Source organism: Lepisma saccharinum, chromosome 8, assembly GCF_977018435.1.
Source record: "Lepisma saccharinum chromosome 8, izLepSacc3.1, whole genome shotgun sequence".
NCBI lineage: Eukaryota > Metazoa > Arthropoda > Insecta > Zygentoma > Lepismatidae > Lepisma > Lepisma saccharinum.
The window spans coordinates 84,597,547-84,620,171 of NC_139236.1; the positions used below are offsets into that span (position 1 = coordinate 84,597,547).

General features: G+C 37.5%; 1 protein-coding gene across 2 annotated transcripts in view; it reads left to right on the forward strand.

The window, feature by feature from the left end:
- Positions 1 to 18,596, forward strand: part of LOC145991233 (RNA-binding protein 24-like) — a 153,723-nt gene extending 135,127 nt beyond the window's left edge. For both annotated transcript variants that reach the window (XM_083127192.1, XM_083127193.1), the window contains 2 exons: positions 14,536 to 14,735; positions 16,048 to 18,596. In XM_083127192.1, coding sequence (XP_082983318.1) covers positions 14,536 to 14,735; positions 16,048 to 16,181 — 334 coding nt within the window. In that variant the 3' untranslated portion in view covers positions 16,182 to 18,596. The remainder of the gene's footprint in view (positions 1 to 14,535; positions 14,736 to 16,047) is intronic.
- The last annotated feature ends 4,029 nt before the right edge of the window (positions 18,597 to 22,625 follow it).

Here is a 22,625-nt window from a genome sequence, read left to right on the forward strand (position 1 = left end):
ACGTAGGTACTTGATAACGTAAAGATGAACACCAGGATTCAAAATAACGATTTAATACTAAACTTACAAGAAGCATTTCTAAGATGGCTGAACACACAATCTCGTAAACAACTTTACAAACAATTGAATATCGTTTCAGATATTATTGCTCACTTGACATTTACCTACATGTTATTTTGTACCAGCATCTCGTGTTTACACATACGTATTTAATCTTCTTAGTTTCAATGGTAAGCTGCGGTGTTCTTCAAGGTGGCAATGTTTGTATTGTGCCCCCCCCATGGTGCTGGTTTTAGAAAGTTTTGTTTATATTTTTATGTGCTGCAAAGGATATATATGTGTGTGACTGTTTTTTTATAGATAGATTTAAAAATCTAATCGTTTTGGTTCATTATTTTCTATCAATAGAAACAGCTATTGTATGCGTTCAATATTTGTAATACTTAACTTTCTTCATTCAATAGAAAATACTCTTCTAAAATAATCATTATTTTGTAATTTTTAAAAGCTTTGTATGCGTTCAATATTTGTAATACTTAACTTTCTTCATTCAATAGAAAATACTCTTCTAAAATAATCATTATTTTGTAATTTTTAAAAGCTTTGTATGCGCTCTACTTCAGAAAATGTAGGAGTGATGACTTGCTTGTACTTTTATCGGTAATTTTTACACAGCTTAGCCTGTAAGTGGAATATTGTACATTCAAATTTGGAATAGGTAGCCAATAGAATAAAGCTCAGCTTACCAGAAAATTGAAAAAATTGAGCTTATACAGCTCAGACAAAATAGCTCAAAAACAAAGTGTAGTTCCATATTACCACCTTTTCCTCTATGCAAATTGTCCATCGACATTTTCCTCCAGTCTGTCTTTCACAATGTGATCAAGAATTAATATAAGAACGCCAATAAGCAGAAGGCAACAACATCTGCTCTTCATCAACAGAATTGCATTTCTTAAAACAACAAAAGATGTGGAACAAAAATAATGAAAACGGTGACGGAGAATTTACCTAGTATTATCTTTGACGTTGGCTGTACCTCAGTATCTTTTTGTAATGTTGGAAACGTTGTTTATGGATAGAGGAGAGGAAAATGGGAACCTACATTCTGAAATACTAACCTCCCTGTATAGCATATGCGTGTTGCATAATTCTACGGCGACGGACCTACTGTTTAAAATTGGATCCGAACTTGTGATGGCCAAATTTGGATATTTTATCCGGATATCGGATATTCTGATATCCAAATTATTCGGATTATCCGAAATGTCCGCATACCCAAATGTATGTATTATCCGGACACTTTATCGTTTTTACGGACTATCCACAAATTCACTGTACGTATTTCCCACAAAACCTTCACCACCAGATTTGTTCTGTCCGGTTTATCATGATGTTCGGATTATCCGTTGCATCCGAGACGGATATCGGATAATTTGAAATCTGTTTTTGGATTTTGTGTCCATTCCTAATCGAAACCAGTATGCTCCTCTAGCGGGGATAGAATTCGGAGCTCCTTGATTGTTTGATTGAATTAGGTTATTTTACGTCGCTTTTCTGCCACCTTTGAGTAATCGCAACGATTAGGATGGGTGATGATATGATGAAACTCATGAAGGGATGTCTACTCACAAAGAACAATCGTGCCCAGGCCGGGATTCGAACCCGGGACCCCTTGATTACAAGGCGATTCGGGAGAGACATTTCCAAAAAGTAGGTCCTTCGAGCTTAAAACTAGGCTTGCAACAATATTTCTTTACTTTAGTAGCTAAGGCAAACAGAGGAGAAGATAGAACAACATTTTCGGATGCACGCTTTTGCGTCAAGTTAAAACATATGGAAGGTGTTTTGTGGCGAGTATCTCTTCCTGCCCCCACCCCCCCTTGCCGCATCCTCTTTCGGGGAAGACACGTGCTCAACATATGCGCACTCAGCGTGGGGCTCGTTGCCCACCCCCACATCAAAACCGCATCGACGCGTTGTGTTTTGCAGGCAGCCTGTCCGCAAGAAAAAACCAAACCAACCGCGTTGGAGCTGGCATTAGGGCACCGTGATCGTATTCTAAGGTACAATGGGGGCAGATGCAGTGATTTTTTTGAATGTGCAGTGCCAGTAAATAATCGACAATATATTCTAAGCTCATTTGCTAACGTGGCTACAAAGCCAGAGGTCAAAGGTTCAAATCCTGGGTAAGCCATGGATGTTTCTTGTATCTATCTGATTATTTATAAGTCATATAATTGCAGTGTCACTCCATTGGTGTCAATTGAAAATCTGTGCTGCGTGTTTGCATATTTGTGCAGGATAAAATCACGGTTTTTTAGAGTTCTTAGCGTCGAAACGAAGCGACAAACAAGAAAGGTTTATGCAGAACAGTTGCTTGTCTGTTAAAAGTTTAAGCGATTACATGTAACTATGGATTCCACACTAATATCGGTCGTTTTCGATTATTTTTACATGTCACCCCCTTCCCCCCCCCCGCCCTCTAGGGGTGCCAGGGGTATCTTACCCCAACAGTATTTCTTTCGAGAGATAGCAAGTGATACGTGTACCAAGTTTGGTTGAAATTGCTCCAGGCGTTCGAGAGTTATGCCGGAACAAACACACACACACACATACATACATTTTTATATATAGAGAGATTATATATCCGAATTCTGCGGTTATTCGGATTACCCGTTGCATCCGAATAACCGTTTCATGATTGGTGGATTAGGTTATTGTGTCTTTTTTCTACCACGTCTGGCTAATCACGACAATGAATGTTTATATGAGAGCCTCTCCAATGGAATTTGCCTTGTAATCAAGGGATATCGGGTTCGATACCCGGTGGAGGCACATAGTGGTTCGGATTCAGTGCATAAAGTGGATTTAATACGCAATTCAAATTCAAAATGAATGATGATGTGATTGACGAAGGGACACTCACAAGGAACATCCATGCCCACACGGGGATTCGAACCCGATTCCCCTGGAGTTGTAGCGCGCTGAAGTCGCCACGAACATATTCTGTGAGTGAGAAGATACCAAGATATGTTTCTCCAGCTCCTTCACGGATGCTGGTGCCGTAAACAGGCTCCAACATGTTTGCTACCAGTTCGCGGCTGGACGCTTGACAACAACAAAAATCCTCTAACAGGTCTTTTAACTTCAGCATTCCCCCACGAAATTCCCAGAGCTTTCCTCCCCTCTCCTGTAACCTGGATGTCTGGAATCCTGGCAAGAATCACGTGATGCGTCTGCGTATAAACCTGCAAATCCGGATTCCCCAAATCTCGCGTCTCACGGCTGGATATTTCGGCGTAAGCGATCAGCACAGAGAGCAGGCGCCAGGATGTCCCACTGCTTGTCCCAGCGTCCGATCAATAAGGATGTACCACGCCTCTTCGGACGAGTGAGGGCGAGTACCTTTAAGATCCGACGCTCTCCCATTGGTCGAGAAGCAACATCCCGTCCGCTCATTGGTCAGAATGGCTTCAGAATTCCCCACTTCCTTTCGGGATTAATTTTTTTGCGACATGTATCCGTTCAAGAAAAGCACTATCGCGCAAGGTTTTCAAAAATGAAAAAAATAATGGGTTAGGGGGAGCATTCCCGCCATGAGCCATGAGACAAGAGGAAGCCTGATAACAAAACGAAGTTTTACTAGGTTCAAATCACGACGGTATCCTTCTTGACGTTTTTTTTCTGTGATGCGAGGATGGTGTCCACTATGAAGGCCGTGTACGCTTTCATCTACTTCCTTGCCTACTTTGTTCTCTTCCCAATTAACAAAAGGACAGAAATAAATAAGGTTAGGCCTCCCCGATGGCGTAGTGGTAACGTCGTCGCCTTGAAATCAAGCTGTCCGCGGTTCGATTCACGGTGGAGGCACATGGCACAGTGGTTCGGATCGCACTTTAAACTGTAGGTCCAGTCCCGATTAGTCTTTCTGTGCATAAAGTAGACTTAAAACAACAATCGGTATCAACAAACCAACAAACGCTTACCCCTAATATGAATCCCGAATATAATCAAGGGGTAAGGTATTCATGGAGATCGCGATAATCACTTCCATGATAGATAAACACCTGATGTTACTTAATAGTCACGAACTATTGTTGATAGAACAATTCGCAAAATGAAGTTCTAAGTGCGAAATATGAACACAATGGCGAATTTTCACGACCGTTTCGTTTTATAACAAATTCTCTATGCTGGGAGTAGCAGATGGGCGCCTTGGAATACCAGAAGATGAAACTTTGAAACATGTGCAATGCTGTAGTCTGTGGATATTATTCAAGAGAGAATTCAGAGGGAAATACGTTGAATTAGTAAAGTAATGCAAATAAATTAATTACTCTGTCGTCCTATTGAATAAATAACCTTAATTGAATTATATGTATTTTCCATAGTAATTAATGTCTGGAGCAGAAAATAATAACTAACCACACTACTGGTGGGGAAAAAGTTGTGCGTCAACTCAAGTTGAAGAATATAAAGAATTGATTGGTTTGGTTGATTTTAATTCGCTTTTTTTTCACTTTTGGCTAATCGCGAAGATGAGAATGAAAGGTGATCTAATGAAACTGATGAAGGGACACTCACAAAGAACACTCATGCCACGCTCGGGATTCGAACCCGGTACTCCTGGCGTCGTAGCGCTCTGTGATAACCACTCCAACACTGAGATCGGCTCTGTCAAATTTCGTCTTTATTTACTAGCCAACTAATATGTAGCAATATTTGTAGCAGTTATGTCCTATTCTCAGATGTATGTAAGTCAGTCGTGTTTCTTTATGACTGCCTCGGTGACTTTTGGCTGACTACAATATTTGCATAAAACTATCTGATATATAATCTCCATGGCAACATCTCTCTGAGGACCAATGCTTGCAACACGGCTTTTCTATTGCGTGACGCGTGGTCATCGAATCGAGTCCCCCTCGCAACTGTTCGCAGGCTTTTGAGACCCGAATTGGATATATTGTGCAAATATTTCTTGCTGATATCGGCATAAATTTTAAGTCTACAACGTAACACCACAGATATGGAATGCAGGCAGCAAAGCTTCTGCGCTTTAAATTACTGCCTGCAAGAAGTTCTAGTATCGACCGCTGAGAGGCGCCAATCGCAATTTTTGCTCAGGCTGGACATTCAGCACAGGTCAACGAATGAATCACCCTCCTCACACTAGGTGGCAAGGAATAGCTACAACGGAAATAGTTTTCTCCTCGAAGATCCTCGCAAACTGTTGTAAATAGCTTGGTCCCGATGTGAAAGTAAAAAGTGCGAGTGGCGCCTCTCGGCGGTCAATACTAGAACTTCTTGCAGGCAGTAATATAAAGCGCAGAAAGTTTGCTGCCTGAGTTCCATATCTGCTTATAATACGTTTATCTGTGGTAACACTGTATCGTCTGAAACATGTTATTTTTTCTGTAATTACTTTTACTCTTCAACTTATGAAATCTTCATAATTTATCTTCGCAGATTAGAAATTTTCTTGTTTGTTTGTTCACATTGGTGAAATATGGCAGTTATTAAGTGAGTGTTTGTTTTGTTATATTTTATAAGTTACGTCCGTCACGGTATAATTTTTATGAATGTTTGTATAATTTTTAAAGTTGAAATCTCCAAAAATAACTATATCAAATAAGTATCAATATTAAGCTTCCGAAGTAAAATGCAATTAGTTTAGAGAATTCAGAAGGTCAAGATTCAAACGGATACGTCCGTAAATATTTAATTTCCATTTGGTTATTTTATCTGAGCATTCATAAAATAATAGCTATTGTAAAATACAGTTAGTTGATCGATATTTTAAAATTAAATTCAAAAGTATCAACTGAAAGAGTTTTAAAGAAGATAATAACTAAATTTGAATTATTCTAGTTTTGCTTTAAGTCAAACTTATGCTGAGATTGGTTAATTGGAACTGGACCTATAGATTAAAGTGGGTTCCGATGCACTATGTGCCTCCGTCGGGTTTCGAACATAGGGCCCCTTGATTACACGGCGACGATGTTAACGCTACGCCATCGGCGAGGCCGGATAGGAGAAATTAATTTTACCCAATGATTTGATCTTTATTAATTAGCGTCGCTTTTCTTACGATTTTGGCTAATCGCGATGAGGATGAGTGATGATATGATGAAATTGATGAAGGGACCCTCACATGCCCAGGCAGGGATTCGAACCGAAGACTCCTGGCATCTTAGCACGCTGTACTAACCACTCCGCCACGGAGGTCAGCGTGGTCAGTCAATGAATACATCGTAACGCAATGTTGCTACTGCGTTGGGATCGAACCAAGAACCTTGAATCTTCGATTCGGTGATGTAGTTATTCATCATTCATCTTTCAGATGGTTATCATTCGCTTAGCCTAAAGTATGATGTATGCGAGAGGTTACATTCAAAGGAATGGTAAAAGAATTCACATGTGCAATAATTGTATTTCTCTACTCTCCATGACTGAACCGATATGGATATTGATAAGAAGAAGATCATACTTGCCTCACAAATAGATGAAGGTTAGTCTCACACTTGTCCTCTCAATTTGTTACTTGTCTGACTCTGACCTTCCTGTGAGAATTCAATCTGTTCACACACCATTGTCCAATAATCGCTTCCCACTTCCCTTCTCTCTCTCTCTCTCTCTCTCTCTCGTATCCTCGCCAACTGATCTCGCTCCCTCACGATTCCAACGTTTATTCCCTAGCCGTCTCTCAAGTCACTCACCCAATGTTTGCCTAATTGCTTATTCCGCATTCCTTTCTCTGCTTCCTGCTATGTTAAGAATAATGTAAGACTTGTAACTTCTTACCCAATACCTTGCGTACGATACGACATTTTTCAAGAGCTCTCTCTCTCTCTCTTTCTTTCTCTCTCTCTCTCTCTCTCTCTCTCTCTCTCTCTCTCTCTCTCTCTCTCTCTCTCTCTCTCTCTCTTTCTCTCTCAACAACTCCTTGCACTGTCAAGGCAAATACAAGTAGCATAGTAAGCACAGTGTTATGTACAATACTATGGCATGCCTAAACCTGCAGGGGGAAATGAAAGATTTCATGAATGCGTAGCTGCAGAATTCTAATTTTTCGCAGTATATTTCGCGGAACGAAGAAGAAATTCGCGTTATTTTGCGATTCGATACTGGAGTGACCAATGAAAATAAGCTCGCTGCCTCTCTAATGCAAATGCATTATTTATGAACAGGAATTCCATGTTTTGTTTGTTTCAGTACCATTGATCGCTCTCATCATCATCATCATTATTATTATTATAATGAGCTTAAGCAACGATATGGAAAGATAAATAAAAGACGCCGCCGCGTTGCATAATCAAGATATCCAGCCGCCGACCGTGGCTGGCGATTGAACAACTCGAAGGTTGGCGAACGAGGTCTTGGGCAAAGGAATCAATAATGATTACCGCCCGCGGAATAAAATTGGGCTTATTTTTCATCCCACGTGGAGCTAATGCTCTCCCCTCGCGTGTGACGCACTTCAGTAAGAGCACGACATGTTCAATTTTGAGGTCGGTGTTCAATCGAGCAACGCCAGGATGGAAACTGAGTGAGCCACGTGGCCTTACACTTACGGAGAGGTGGAGTGCTTTTTTTTGTAATTCTGTATATATTATATACAGGGTGTCCCCGTACAACAATGACAAACTTCCACAGCGCGTAGAGGGTATCAAGACGAACAACTTTTCTTTGCAACGTTTTGCTAGTTGAAGCCTCGTTTCGACGCTACGAAAGAAAAAGTATTTTATATCCTGTACATATGCAGTCTCGCATTGCAGTGTTTCCTCTGTCCGGTAAAATCCTAAAAGATTGATTGATTTGGTTTATTTTACTTCGCTTTTCTGGCTAATCGCGATGATGGGGATGAGTGATGATATGATGAAATTGACGAGTGTACACAAACACCCATGCACGAGCCGGGATTTGAACCCGGTACCCAGAGGCGCCAACAGACTTTCTTCTAGGGGGGGGGGCGGTAAACCTGAGTTGTGTCCCCATGGTCTTAAGGTATGAATCCTCAACAGTTTTCATTTTCCAATGTTCTTAAGAAATCTCGTCTAGGGCTTAGTGTGACGCACTTTGAAGGCAGAATTCCTTGGTTGGAATATAATTGCTGAGGTCAAACTACTATAACAACAACGTTTGAGGTGGAACACACTGTACTATACAGGAGCAAGTAGAATGTTTGTATGTGTTACTTTATGTATTTCACCATGATCGTATTTCTTTCAAGAACTGCAAAATATTGTTGGATCAAGCACAGAAAACAATCTTTATGCCAAATGCAATGTAGCATACTCTACAAAGAAAACATTGTTTAGTAATCTGAAATACAAATACTGTTAATTACAGAAAATATTAACGAACACTCTTCTCTAGCACGGTCAAAGTCTATGAAAACAAAATACCGGAACCTTCTTTTCTTCATGCCAAATGTTTTGACTTTCTCTGCAGAAACCTAACCTAACCTAACCTAACCCATGAAGTTGTAGCGCGATGTGCTAACCACTCCGCCACGGAGACCGCAAAATAATAAAAGAATATGCATTACATGCACATTGATTGATTGAATTTGGTTATTTCACGTCGTTTTTCTGTCACTTTTGGCTAAGCGGCGATGAGGATGATGAAGGGACGCTCCCAAACAACATCCATGCCCAGGTCGGGATTCGAAACCGGGACCCCTGGCGTCTTATCGCGCTCTGCTAACCACTTTGCCACGGAGGTCAACACCTCATGCACCTTGAATGCAGTTAATTGCATATAACTGTTGCCTTATTCGTTCATCGTTGATCGAAACTTCTGTTTTTATGCACTTGTGGTTAACCGAAAGGAAATGAAATGCTAAGATCAATCAAGGAATAGACTGAAATTCTCATTTTCTGTATTTGAATCCGAAACCTAATGCATTTTCTGGCATACACAATGATTCCAAAGTCACGGAATTCAATTTTTTAGTTATCATGAGACCTTCTGGCAATGACGTGCTTTCTAGTCGATGGATTTTATTAGAACTTGCCTATTTACCCTCTTATCTAGGATTTTATTAATCTATTTTCATAGTAAACTCCGCAATTATATAATAATTTATATTTCCTCCCCATAGTTTCTAAAACTATTTTTTCCAGGATTAATTCTGTCGTTAGTTTTCCTTATCATTGCTCGCCACACAATAGCTTCTCCGAGACATAAAACAGATATTATTTCCGTTTTGAATATCCAGCCACCAGACACTTGTCGCGAACTAGCAGGCATGATTTTTTTCTCATAAAACCATCACTGGTAGAATTAGAACAGAATTTCTTATCAATCATTATGATCTTTCAGAACCCACACGACCAATCCACAATGTAAAACTTTTTCACAATCCCACTACAAAGCTCTCCCTTCTACAACTCTTTACCATAGGCTTCTCCACAACCTGCCTCCAAATGTTCACGTTATCTTGCCAGAACACATTTTTTTGTGTTCTGGCGTGTGTAATGTTTCTACCTGTGACATGTTGTGTTGTTTCTGATTTGTTTTGTTTGTGCTAATGTGACACTTCCAGTAGAAAGGGGGTCGTTCAGTACTGTATATGAAACTTGAAGTTAAGAAATAAATCATGTTCTAGTTTTGTGACTACGTCGTTGGCGCATTTGCTCACGAATTTGAAATTGAATTTTGAATTGAATTGACTTTTTGCTTGTCGAGGTTCAGCTTTTTTGCTAGTCTACCACCTAGTCCCAAAATGTTCAGGTCAAAATAATAATAAAAATGGGACAGGTAATGTATTTTAATATTAATCGGGAACCCTGAGATGATAAATTTGTCAATTTTTCAAAACGCTTACGGCATTGCCAGGGGGTACACAAAAAAAGCAAAGGTGTTACACGAAAGCCTAGTTTTCCTGATTTATATGCAACCTGCAATACTGTACCGTTGTGTGGGATATCTAGCTTCCAGGCGTACACCTAAGGCTACAAGAAGCACAAAGAATTCTTCTAAATAGTGCATTTGAATGTGTAGTGTAGTATTTTAATTGCGACGATGAAGATGATTGGTGATTAGGTGAAATTGTTCTCTTCAACCCTTAAAAGGTATTTCGTCTCTACAACTAATTTGTCCGTTTGGGGCCTCTAAGATCTCTACTCGTTTTGGTGAGCCGAGCGACAAAAAATGTTTGAGTCCGAGTTAAGTCCCCTTCATGCACAGATAGGCTAATCGGGACTGAACCTACAGTTTAAAGTAGGATCCGAATCACTCTGTGCATCCTGCACAATAATATTAAATTCTGACTTACCTTGGAACAAGAGATCAAGAAACACAGCGCGAAACGAACTAGTCTAATCTTTCTACCCCTTCTCAGGATACGAGTGCTTCTTTCCTTTCCCAACTTGTATTTCCTCCGTGATAATGACTCTGATAAGATGTCTAAAGCTAGGAACTAAGATTTAAATCTGTTGTGTGCCGTGTTTTATAACCTTCTGGTTCCTTGGCTATACCACATTTTAACAAAAATGCAAGGAAGAGTCAAATGAAATCCTTAATTTCATTTTGTTTCTTATCTAGTAGATTTCTGTATGCAGGATTGCACAAGTTTACTGCATTTTACCACAGACCTATTGCTGATCTATGTATATTTTCAACCTGAAGTTAGTGCCTGTATACCTCAAGAAGAATAAGCCTTTGGGGTCCACGCGCAGTCACTTATGAGCCACTGCGAAGGCCTTTCCACCCATCTGCCTGCGAACTCAGGCCATTGTCGAACTTTCCTCTCCATTGGTGGTGTGGTAAGCATGCACAGAGATATTGAATTTTCATTTGCCGAGACATTTCTGTCAAGCTAGCAAAGGGCAAGAAACCACTCAGTGGTGTAAGTGTGTATAGAAGGCGCCATATTTAAATTAACAAAAATGGCGCTTTGAAGCTCACTTGGTTAGTGTTGCAGCCCTGAGGTCGTTTTGTAAATAACAGTTGGCATCTCATGTAAATTTGAGCTGTATACAGTCTGCCCTACAATTTTTATTGGACTTTTAAGGTTATTGTTTGCCTCTTGTAACATCAAGACTTGTTTTAAATCCATCTTATTTTCAGAAAGGCTAATCTGAACAGGACCTACAGTTTGAAGTTCGTGCAATGTGTCTCGAACCCTGGATCCTTTGATTGCAAGGTTACATCAGGGTCGATAGAGTTATGCAATGAGATATATACGTAGTTGCGAGTAATAATGAAATAGGAAAAACACATCCACCCTGTTGATTACCATAGCCAATTTAAGACCACTTTATGGCTAATATCAATCAATACGCAAGGCTATTTTTTCTTTGTCGGTCGAACCGTCAGAGTGATATAATTATAGCGATTGCTATCAGTGAAGGAAATTGCATGCACGAAAACAAAATTGTGCGTTACGTATTTCCCGGTAGGGTGATAACCCAATAAATACTCAGGAAATCTCCTTCCATATCGACACGAACTTAAAAAAAGACACAAACACGAAAACAAATGACTATCGTAGAATTGCTGTCCAGCGTTAAACCCGTAGTATGTTCCGTTCCTTCAAATTATCCAGCTGTAATAGCGACTCATATCGTTCTCTTTTTGAGGGGTTACGCCATTAGCGGTTATCCGCTCTCGAACCTGATTGGTCGGTTTGTGCCGCGACGTTTAGAAATTACCTGAAAGGGGCGTGGCTGTGTCCTGAATAACGGGGTGGGGGGGGGGGAGTTGAGTGTATGGATGATGATGGGTATATTGGCGTGACAGTCGAACGAATGGAATGCGTAATGTGGAGGATGGGACAAGGCACGCACTGCGTATGAAACGCATCTTGGTGTTCTTGTTCTACGCTTCTGCTAGTTTCGATCGCTCTATATTTATAGGCTCGTCGACTGACTGAAACATTTTGGATAGCCTGCTTTAGAACCGTCACAATTCTATAAACGCTTTAGAGTGAATACCCAAGATATCTATACCTATGCTTGAAATTTGTAACAATTAAAAGTTTTTGAAAATGTTAATATGAGTGAGTATTCCAACTAGAATTACAAGCATCCATTTACCATAATTTTGCTTTAAATACCTCAAGAATCTCATCAGAACGTAAAAAAATATCTGTTTCGCAATCACAAAATACAGCTTTTCACATAATATTGATACAAAATCAATTGAAACTTCGAATTTTGGCAACCACCAGGATAATTACACTCAGCGAAAGTGTCACGTGATATTTTTGTGGACACTGCGAACAATAAAACGCAGGAAAAGTATCGTCCGGTAAATCCAGCCGATACTTCCCATACCGATACCAATACATCGCCGTCGGTATCGACTCAGCCCCTTACACGCTACAAATACCGTGAAAGCATTCCCAATCTGAACCATTTGATGAGATGCACACTCCGACCACTTTTACCCGCATTTATTAGAGGTTGGGTGGACCCCAGAGCAGGGTTGTTAAAGGTCCAGGAATTTTAAATAAATTCAATTCCGGTCCAGGAGAGAAAATCAGCAAGCGTAAATGGGTTCTGGACCGTAAAGAACTGTTTTATCTGTAAAGTATTTCATTTCGGTCCAGGAACCTTTTTACCAGATCAATTTAAATACGGTCCAGGAACCTTTTTTTCGGCTCAATTTAAATTCGGTCCAGGAATATATTTTTTTCCGGGTGAATTTAAATACGATAGAGGAACCTGTTTTTCAATGAAACAATACGCAACTTGGACCGAATTTAAATTGTGCGAGAATAAAGGTTCCGGTCCTACAGCGGAACCCAATAGAACCTATTAAAATTTATGGTTCCTGAATCATTAAGAACCCTGCTCCAGAGTCCTCCATGCACAGACAGTGCTGGAGAAATTCCCATTATGGCATCACTCACCCTTAGAATCGAACCCATATCTCCCGCGTGGCAGTTAGACGCCCTACAGGTTTTTTTTTTCATTAAAGGAAAACCCCTTAGCGGCAGTTTCCCCTGTCATTCATATTCTCTGTTTCCTGTTAACAGTTTTACTCAATTCTCAATTTTCTCATTAAGGACAAACACAAACACCCATGATGTCTTAAGCGGGAATCGAACCCGGGACCCATGTCGTCGTATCGCGCTGTACCAACCACTCCGTCATAGAGGCCGACACTCACTAGTGTCGCAGCTCCATAATGACTTGTAAGTAAATTAAATAAATATTTACTAATAGAGAAGATTAGATTGATTGTCAACATAAATTCCCTCACAATGCCAACATTTATTATATTAACAAACTCAACCGGATTACATCAATCCATAGCATCGGAGAACTTTCTCTCACGGGTTCAAAGGGCGCATTGGTGCTTGATGTCACCCTGTGTCCTTCAAGAAGAGTCAATTTTAAATGTCCTGAGTGTGCATGAGTTACTCTTAGTTATTTATTGAAGTCCGTTCGTTGTTCTGTGGCTTTCTGGACCAGAGGCGGTTGCTCCTTCTCTTCAAGAAGGTCCCGAATTGTCCTCACGACGCTACGTCAAAACCGTAATTCTGAAAGCCTCATCGGGAATCGAACCCACAACAAAGGAAGCTCACAGCACTGTAGTGTCCGTGTCGCCACTGATCTGGAAAAAATGGAAAAGTCAAGAAATTCGGCTCAGGAGTCGTGGAAAGCTCCTGGAAATTTGGAGAAATGTCAAGATTTTTTTGCGGGGAGGCATTGAAAACACAACCCTTTTCCTTCCTTTGTGTGGAATATTTTAATGTTTCTTGAGTTTCTGTCATTTACTTTCAGCAGTAATGGTAAAACGTGATTCGTTTGATGAACAAGAGAAGTTGAAGATATTGCGCTTATTTACTCAACGTTCATGGCGCGTAAAGATTAATAGGGCGAATCAAACACATACACACCACTTAACCGGCTTCTAACCCAGTAACACGGAGTAATATTCTGCAGCAAACAAGTAAACACGTTCACATAACCCATCAGAACAGAGCTCGGTCGTCATATGTCGCAAGATCACTAAACGCCCGGCCATGAAATTAGGCGGGTGGCAGAAGTTCGCGCTGTTGCCACGTCGGAACACAACTCCGTGTGTTTGGAAGTTTAAGAGAATGAAAGATCTCGTAGAGTTGGTCTTTGCAATCCACGTGATACAAACTGACAGTATTTGCTCGAAAGGTCAGGGAATGACGCAAAAGTGCTCAGGAGAGAGGGCGACGTTGCCACACAGTGCGCGAGAACCAGCGACTTTTGTTCAGCTCTCGCTTTGCTTTTCCCATATGTGGCACCAGCGCAATTCAGCCCAGCCGCCTATTTTCATGGCCACGCGGTGTAGTCGAACGTATTCCAACAGTGTTGCAAGTTCAAGAAAAACGTACCAAGTACCTTGAATTCTGGAAAGGTCAGAGATTTTGTTTCTTCCAAAATGAGTGGCAACCCTGACTACATTCATTCGTCAAATAGGTGACTTCTTTAAAATTTACATTTTACTATCTTGTTTGTAACCGTCTTTATCTTGTGGCCGTACCAAATCCCTTGAATTTTTATTTTGGATACTTTAATTTTGTAACTTATCTTGTCTTTTCAGACTCCCTCCTGGATATTCCTTGTATACTTCGCCGTATGTGACAGCGCCAGGGATCATGCCCCTTCATCCAACCCCCCTCTCCCACGCGAGTGCGGCGGCTGCAGCAGCAGCGGCGACTACTCCCTTCTATGACTACCAGGCAGCATACGCTAGCCAGTACGCTAACGGGTTCGAGCCATATCCCTACTCCAGCGCTGCAGGTAAGTTCTCAACTTCTAGCCCTAAATAACAGCAATAAAACCACAAAAATATTGCAGAATTTTAAGAAAATGCACTTATGAACTAAAATATTCATATCTGTGCCCTGAAACATAAGAACTGCCCTAACATTAATATAAAGGGTGTCTCAAATAGATTTTGAAATGGAGGTATAGCTAACTAAACAACTAATTCTCCAGCTTTCTCCAACCCGAAGGTTTATGGCTGCAGCAACACAAGCCTTCCATCTCTCCCTATGCTGGGTAAGATCAATCCAATCTTTTCCATCCTTACCGATTTAATTTAGATCTATCTTCGTCTTTGCCTTCCTACAGATCTCTTACCATCAGATTTCCCAACAAAAATCCTGTAAATTCTTCTCTCCTATCCCATTCGTGCCACATGGCTTGCCCACCTAAGTCTCCTTGATTTAGTTATTCTAATAATATCTGAACATGAATACAAATTATGCAGTTCTAAATTATGCAACCTTCTCCACTCACCTGTCTCCTCATCCCTTTTAGGTCCAAACATTTTCCTCAGGAGTTTATTTTCAAATACTCTTAATTTATAAACGGAGGTATAGATATGAGAAAAATAGTTGCAAGACTATGCATAAGATGCCATTGTATACATTATAACGCTGAAAACATTGGTAGGTTTATGATTTGAAAATGAACTCAGTAGATGGCGAGCTTTTCTAAGCAACTAACTTCCTCTTCTCTATAGTTCCGTTTCAAAATGTTCCGGCTTTTTCGAGACACCCTATACAATTCATAGTGTATTGTCATGTGGCTGGCTCAGTTCATAGTCTTATTTATGCAAGATGCTACGCAGCGCTCACATTGAATCAGGTTTCCGCCGATTAAGTTTTTGTTTCTAAGTTCATTTTATGCACCGAAAGGCTAATCGGTACTGGAGCTACAGTTTAAAGCGGGATACGAATCACTGTGTGTCTCCACCGGGTAAGAACCCGGAACCCATCGATTACGAAGCGACGACGGTACTACTCCTTCATCGAGGAGACATATTCAATCAAGAAAATCATCATTGAGCTGTTGTGTTTAATGTGGTTGCAGTAATTCTAGAACGGACCTTAGTGTGTTCTTGGGTATTCTAGGCAATGTCATATACATACTACTATTATTCCATTTGGATTCATATATTATACACAAATATTAAACACAAAGAAATAGATATTGCTCATGTATCACCTCGAAATTACTATTCCCGTTTGAAGCTTCTTACATGTTAATAATATATATTACAGAATTAAGAAGACTCCGCCTACAATCAATTTACTTTTTTCCCCAGCAGGTGCCGCTAGTTACATGACGCCAGCTGCTTACACTTATGCAACACTGCCTCAAGCGTTGCCAACCGCTGGAGCTTTTCCTCTAACTCCATATACTGCACAGCCGCAGATGCAAGAAGCAAGAATGCAGTAATGCTAGTGACATCTAGTGTGTAAAACAAATATGTTTATAATTTCTTTGTTCTTTTTTTTTAAGAAAAGAAAGTTATTGATACTGAGTTGACGTAATGACCAAACTCAATTAAAATTAAGTTTTATTTATTATTTAGTTTTTGTTTATATTGATTAATTTTTTGGAGAATATTGTTGAAGAACTCTTTTTTTAATTATGTTGAATAAGTATGACCTACTGAATATTGCAGTATGTTATGAAGTAAGCAATACATCGCAAGTAATTATTATCTTCAATGAAACTACGGTATTTATGTTAGTTCAGTAACAAGCTCGAGTGATATACTTACTGTAAGATGTTTAGTGCGGAACACAAATTGATGAAATTGTTGTTTTGTTACTTCTATGGTAGAGAACCTACACCTACATTAACATATAACATAGACGTCATAGATCTTGTAGTAGTAATAGCAAGTAAGCTCACATGCTTTTGCTAATCTTACATAAATGTAAGTGTAGATATTTTTTTTTGAAATTACAAAAGAAGCACACGTACATAATTAGTATTATGTAAGTTCTGGCATTGTATTGTTGCAATACAGGCGATATTATTAATTATACAAAGCAATTGTGTTCTCATTGTTCAAAATAAACTCTTACAGTGGTGCAAACTCTTACATAAGTTCGTATCATGTGTAAAAACTCGAGAAGATATGATACAATACTCTTTGCTGATAGCTCAATAATTAATAATTTCTTCTTATCAGAATCCTCCATAGTTTGTTTCCTATTTTGCTATTACGTTTTGATACTTTTTCTACATTTTATAGAGTAAATTTCTACGCTTATTTTTATTATGATAATTATTAAAAGAACTAAATTTTTTTACAGTAATTTTGTTGCAGTAGATAATTTTACTAGGGGATAAAAGAGGGATTATCTTGTATTATTTCTTTGTCCTTGTTTTGGACTTTATAAACAAAAGGCTTAAGTTTATTAAATAAATGCAATATGGCGTCTCTTTTTTAAACTGAGTGCAATGCGTAGGTCTCAATAGATTTGTGTAAATATAAGCAAACTATTGAATTTGTGATGCCTCAACATCACAATATTGTTATTGTCTAGTCTCGCTGTGATCAGACAGAGAACAGTGTGTGACTTACTGTTCAATATTTCTTGTACTTATTTTAGCAATTTATTATTATTTAGTACTATTATTATTATGTGAAATGTAATGGTAACTTGTGGTAGTGTAATTGATGCTATGTCCCTCGTGAAACAAAGAAAGTGGTCATGATTTGTTACTTTTGTCTTTAAATAAATGGAAAGAGGAAGGATGCTCTGTGATTGGTGGATTTTTAAGGGCATGTGCAAGGGCCACAGTGAAATTAAAACATTGACTTATTCTGTGAGCATCTTTAGAGGAGAATTGTGCGAATGCAGGACATAGTTTGTCATATAGAGACAATTCATATATAAATATATTATCTACTTCCTATCGTTATGGCCATAATATTACTTACTTGCATATTGTAAATACTAATAATTTCTTTTATCCACGTAGCAAATGTAGAGAAACTGTATGTGCCTAAGAGCACATATTCATAACTACACACACTTAGTCTTAGCCAACTTTATAGTTATTATTATTATTATTATTATTATGGACATGACAAGTATATGTTCCTCAACTATTTTAAAATATATATAACTTTGTAAAGAGTAAGTTGTCATCACTAGTCACCAGGGGGAATAATATTAACATCTTTATAAGCAATGTATGATGCTAGTCGCAGGGAATGCTCAATGTTATAATTTACTATGTTATAAGGGATATCATAATAGGCCTTCTTACTAACAAAAATATCCGTGCCTTGAAAATTTTTAAGAAAATCATTAGTTACTGTTGATGTGCAGATTATTACAGAAATCATATAGTTGGTGCTCAAAAAATAGGGTGTCTTATTCTAGAACAATGCTTGCAATACAGTTATTCCGTCCTAAACATAATTATATATGTACTTAAGCACAATGAAAAAAATAACCGTTCTTTTCCTTGAATGATTAGTAAATCATATCAATACATGTGAATTGAATAGAAATATTTTTTATTCATATTCATATTAAACAAGATATTTTTTAAATATATTACTTTTATTATACATGTCTAAGTATACTAGAATCAGAAAAGAAATTACTTATATATATAAATGCAATTTAGTATCTACAATAATTGAAAATATATTTGTATTTTTCATACATTTTCTGCATCTGCTGGTCGTTACAATTAACTTCGAAATTCATCATTTGCGTTTTCAAAATTATTATTGCATAATTATAATTGCACAATGCAGATTAAACGTTCATCACAAGTCAGGTTGGGACTCCAATGTTTCCCTTTCTTACAAGATTGGATTTTGAGATAACAAAAGCAAAATGTTTTGACCTTTGCGAAGTTTGAATTATGGTATATATATATATATATATATATATATATATATATTGGATTAATTTTAAAATTGAACATGATTTCACCAGGATTAAAAAAAAAACTGTATACATTCCTCTCATCGAATTTTACTCATATTTTATCCAAATTAAATACTGTATGATTTCGAAGCGAGGTCAGAAATATATAAAATTGTTCAAAACTCACCTTTAAAAAATTGCACATATTGCTGAACACCATTCTTGTGCACATATTCAATGGAATTTTAACAAACCAGAAGTGACAGTCACTGTATAAGTTTGATAATTACGATGTGTTCAAGGGTCTAACAAACATACGTTAGAGTCAGTGTGGTCCATTATGTATTGCCAGTGTTGCAATTTTGGCTTGTAAATAACATAAGCATGCATTCATTAGTATTGGTTTGTACTCTAGAAAGAATCATTGTATTTGGACCACCTGAGCACACTGCTGTAATTCTACCAATGGTTCTGGAAGTCAACATGTGTTTTCCTTTGGATACTTGTGTAACGTCACACCAGTGGTATGAGATAATACAAATACATCAAACGCAACACCATATGTAGGTTACTGCCTGTCCCAGCTAAAATTGATTTTATTGGCAAATGCATTAAGAACATGTCAATGTCCAGCTCATCATTGCCATCAGAAATTGACTGCATGGTACATTATGTTACAATTGACTCTATTACTCATACTGATGGTTAGACCTGTGCACATGTGGTGGATAAGTTAAAATTGGACATGGGAGGAACAGCATGACCCATTGTCCTGTTGCTGCTAATCGAAATGAAGAGTGATGTTAGCAGTTGCTGGGTTCCATCTCCGATACATTCCCAAATAGTTCAAACCTACAAAGGACAGTTCTGGAACACACCCTGGAGAGAATGTTATTCTTCTACTTGAAACTATTCTCTTTCCTTTTTTTCATTTTGTCTTGGCTGCCATCCCAAGAGGAACATTTCTCTTCGTTTACCCCTCCCACCCTATCCTCTCATTTTATCCAGGTCGGGCGTTACGCCAGGTGTTGGACATTTGTCATGGACAACAAACTAAAATTCAATGTTCTGGCAGTTTGCCCGCTGGGAATAAACCATGTAACAACCACGTAAAGTATTCTACCACAGAATAAGTTTCATAAACACAAATGTTCTCAAAGTTCCACTTCATCCTAAGCAGTTCTGAACTGAATTAATTAAAGCATACAAAATCATTAATCCATGGTCAAGTATGAAACAGGAGGCACCATTCTACATTAGTGGAACTATTGAATAATCTAAAAAAAAATCTATATAATGATGCAAAAAAGAAGAAAACGGCCTAGTAGGTTTCAAGAATGACTTTAGATAATTAAAATGTAGCTCTGAATTTCTCATTGGCAAAAGAGTCATTTGCTCATTGATAATGTAATACATTTGGATGTTATTAAATTAAACTACTAAAACTAAGGGGAAAATGTTTATGATTCTTTCCTACCATTATGTTTGACAGGTACCATAGAAGACACATGTACCATTGCAGAATTTTGGGAGATGCAAATATGATTGAAATGCAGGAAATTACTGTAATGGAACACAATCTGGGAATAAGGAAATAAGTGATAAAAATACATTGTAGTGTTTAAATTAATAAACCAGCAAACCAAAAAAACTTAAATACTGTACTGTGAAACAGACACAACTGGTGTTCCCAAAATATTGGAATACAAGCATTTATCTGCTGTTCAAAGAATCATAAACTGACAATCATATAAAAGCATGTCAAACAGATCCAAGATATGAAAAAAGCAAAAGAAAGGGAAACATTTTTGCATTTTGTCAATGTTCATTTTCTTTAAATTTTCTGTGCAATTACTCTGTCATGAGTTGATTGGAATTTCAGTTGAGCAAATAAGAAAAAAACAGACTAATCTGATAAAAGAAATGTAACGATTGAGCAATAATGACCATCTGCCGATGTGGCACATTTTCAAAATCAATAAGACGAAAAGTTGCTCCTAAATTTGGAAACATCTGCTTATTATCCCATACAGTAAAATAACATAGTTTTCATAGCACTACAATAATGGAAATAAAGGTTATATTTTATGACCTTTGCTCATAATTAGTTCCGTCCACATAGTATGAAGATATTGATAAGTGTCTTCTAATCACAAATGTATTTACTCATGTTTGCAACAAACAGAATGATTGACAATAATTGTGTTCAGGTGAATATTTTCAAAACACAAATGGGTTTGTGATCAAATATTCAACAGGATTTCGCTCTTTTGTTTTATAACATTGCAAATGTAATGGTTTATGCTGATATGGTTGCAATAGTGAATCATTGAAAAACAAACATTAAATCACCTTAGAATGTTAAAAGCATACCTTAATATCAGCTGTAATATGATGTTAAGAAAGTTGTTGCATATATTACATTCAAGATTAATTTACAAATAGTGTTTCTACATTGAAGAAAACCTTTCTACAACGTTTTATGCAAATATTAATATTGCATATTCAGTTTTTCCAGGTATATTCACAGTTATTATTATTATTAACTGTTTATACACTTTCAATATTATAAATGTGCCTTCCAATTGAAATTAAATTGTAGCAATACTTTGTAAAACCTCTACACTAATTGTAAGTTCGAATTTTTACAATTGTTGTCAGTACTACAACATGCATCTTACATCAGGAAGAAAATTGAACACAACGACTTTTGTGGTCTTTTACGATAAGCACAAATATTCTCAGTAATAACTTTAGTATATCAGATGATAAAAATTCATCAAAATATTTTTAATCTACTTTCATAGGCCTTTATGATCCCACAACAAATTAAATTAATGTACTTAATAATATATCAGAGTATTCAACACCAATATATATATAATCATATGTTATATAAACTTTATGTATGTGAAATTGCACAAGTAATACCATTCACATTACTTAGCTCAAAGGATGAACTAGTAGATGACAGTGGTGTCCTTGCAAAAAAAAATGTAGTGATGAGAAAATATTGGTTAGTGATTAGGTATAAACTGTCTCAAATTTTGAGATCTTGTTTGTAGTCAAATTCATGTCCTATACTTTGAAAAGAAATATCTTGTAATGACTTTTCAAAGAAGAATCATTTATATATATGTATATGCTTAAAAAAAGCTTCTGTAGAAATAGCTTTAAACGTAATCTCAAAGATGTTGTATTATACTTTATATTATGTATATATATAGAGAGAGAGATCTACAAATGTTATACTTCAGCATGTAGAAAAATATAGTAAAGTCATCTCTTGTATCCTATAGGATTAATTGTTGTATATTTTGTAAGGCATCAGACACGCTAGAATAGTAAATTAATATACTTTAAAGTGCTCTAGTTCCAATTGTGTCAAGAAATTGCTTGAGTCTCCGAAAATGTCAAAAGAGAGTTATTCCACATAAATATACTAGCCTGTCTGATGTTTATAAATGGGCTAGACAATTTTATATACGACAATTTACAATGTGTTTAATCTGTGTTTGGCATTTACTCAGCTTTGCATTAATTGGTTCTTGAAATTTATTTTCTTTTAATGAAAGATTTATATTTTTCTGTGCAGCATTTGCATGGTGATAATGTAGCTAGGTGGCAGAAGGGTTTGTGAAAAATGTTAAAAGTAGATGAAAAGTAGATTTATCCATAAGTTTTACGTGCTGGAAGAAGAAACATATCTTAATTAGAGTATTTATTTTTAATTGGGCAGAACTTTCTAAAAATATATTTTTGTTATAAACAGACTTGTGTTCAGTTTTCAAATTCTTGAATTTTGTTTCCTCCAACAAAATGCCTTTAACATTTTCCTTCTGAAGATTTTGATGACCAGTTAAACAAACGAGTATACATATTATTTGTCATGTATGCAGTTTCATTTGCTGAGATGAAAGCATCATCAGCTCATTTAGAGAATAAATATATAATTCAAGATCCACATACTGGTACACTACTAAGTATCGTTATGATA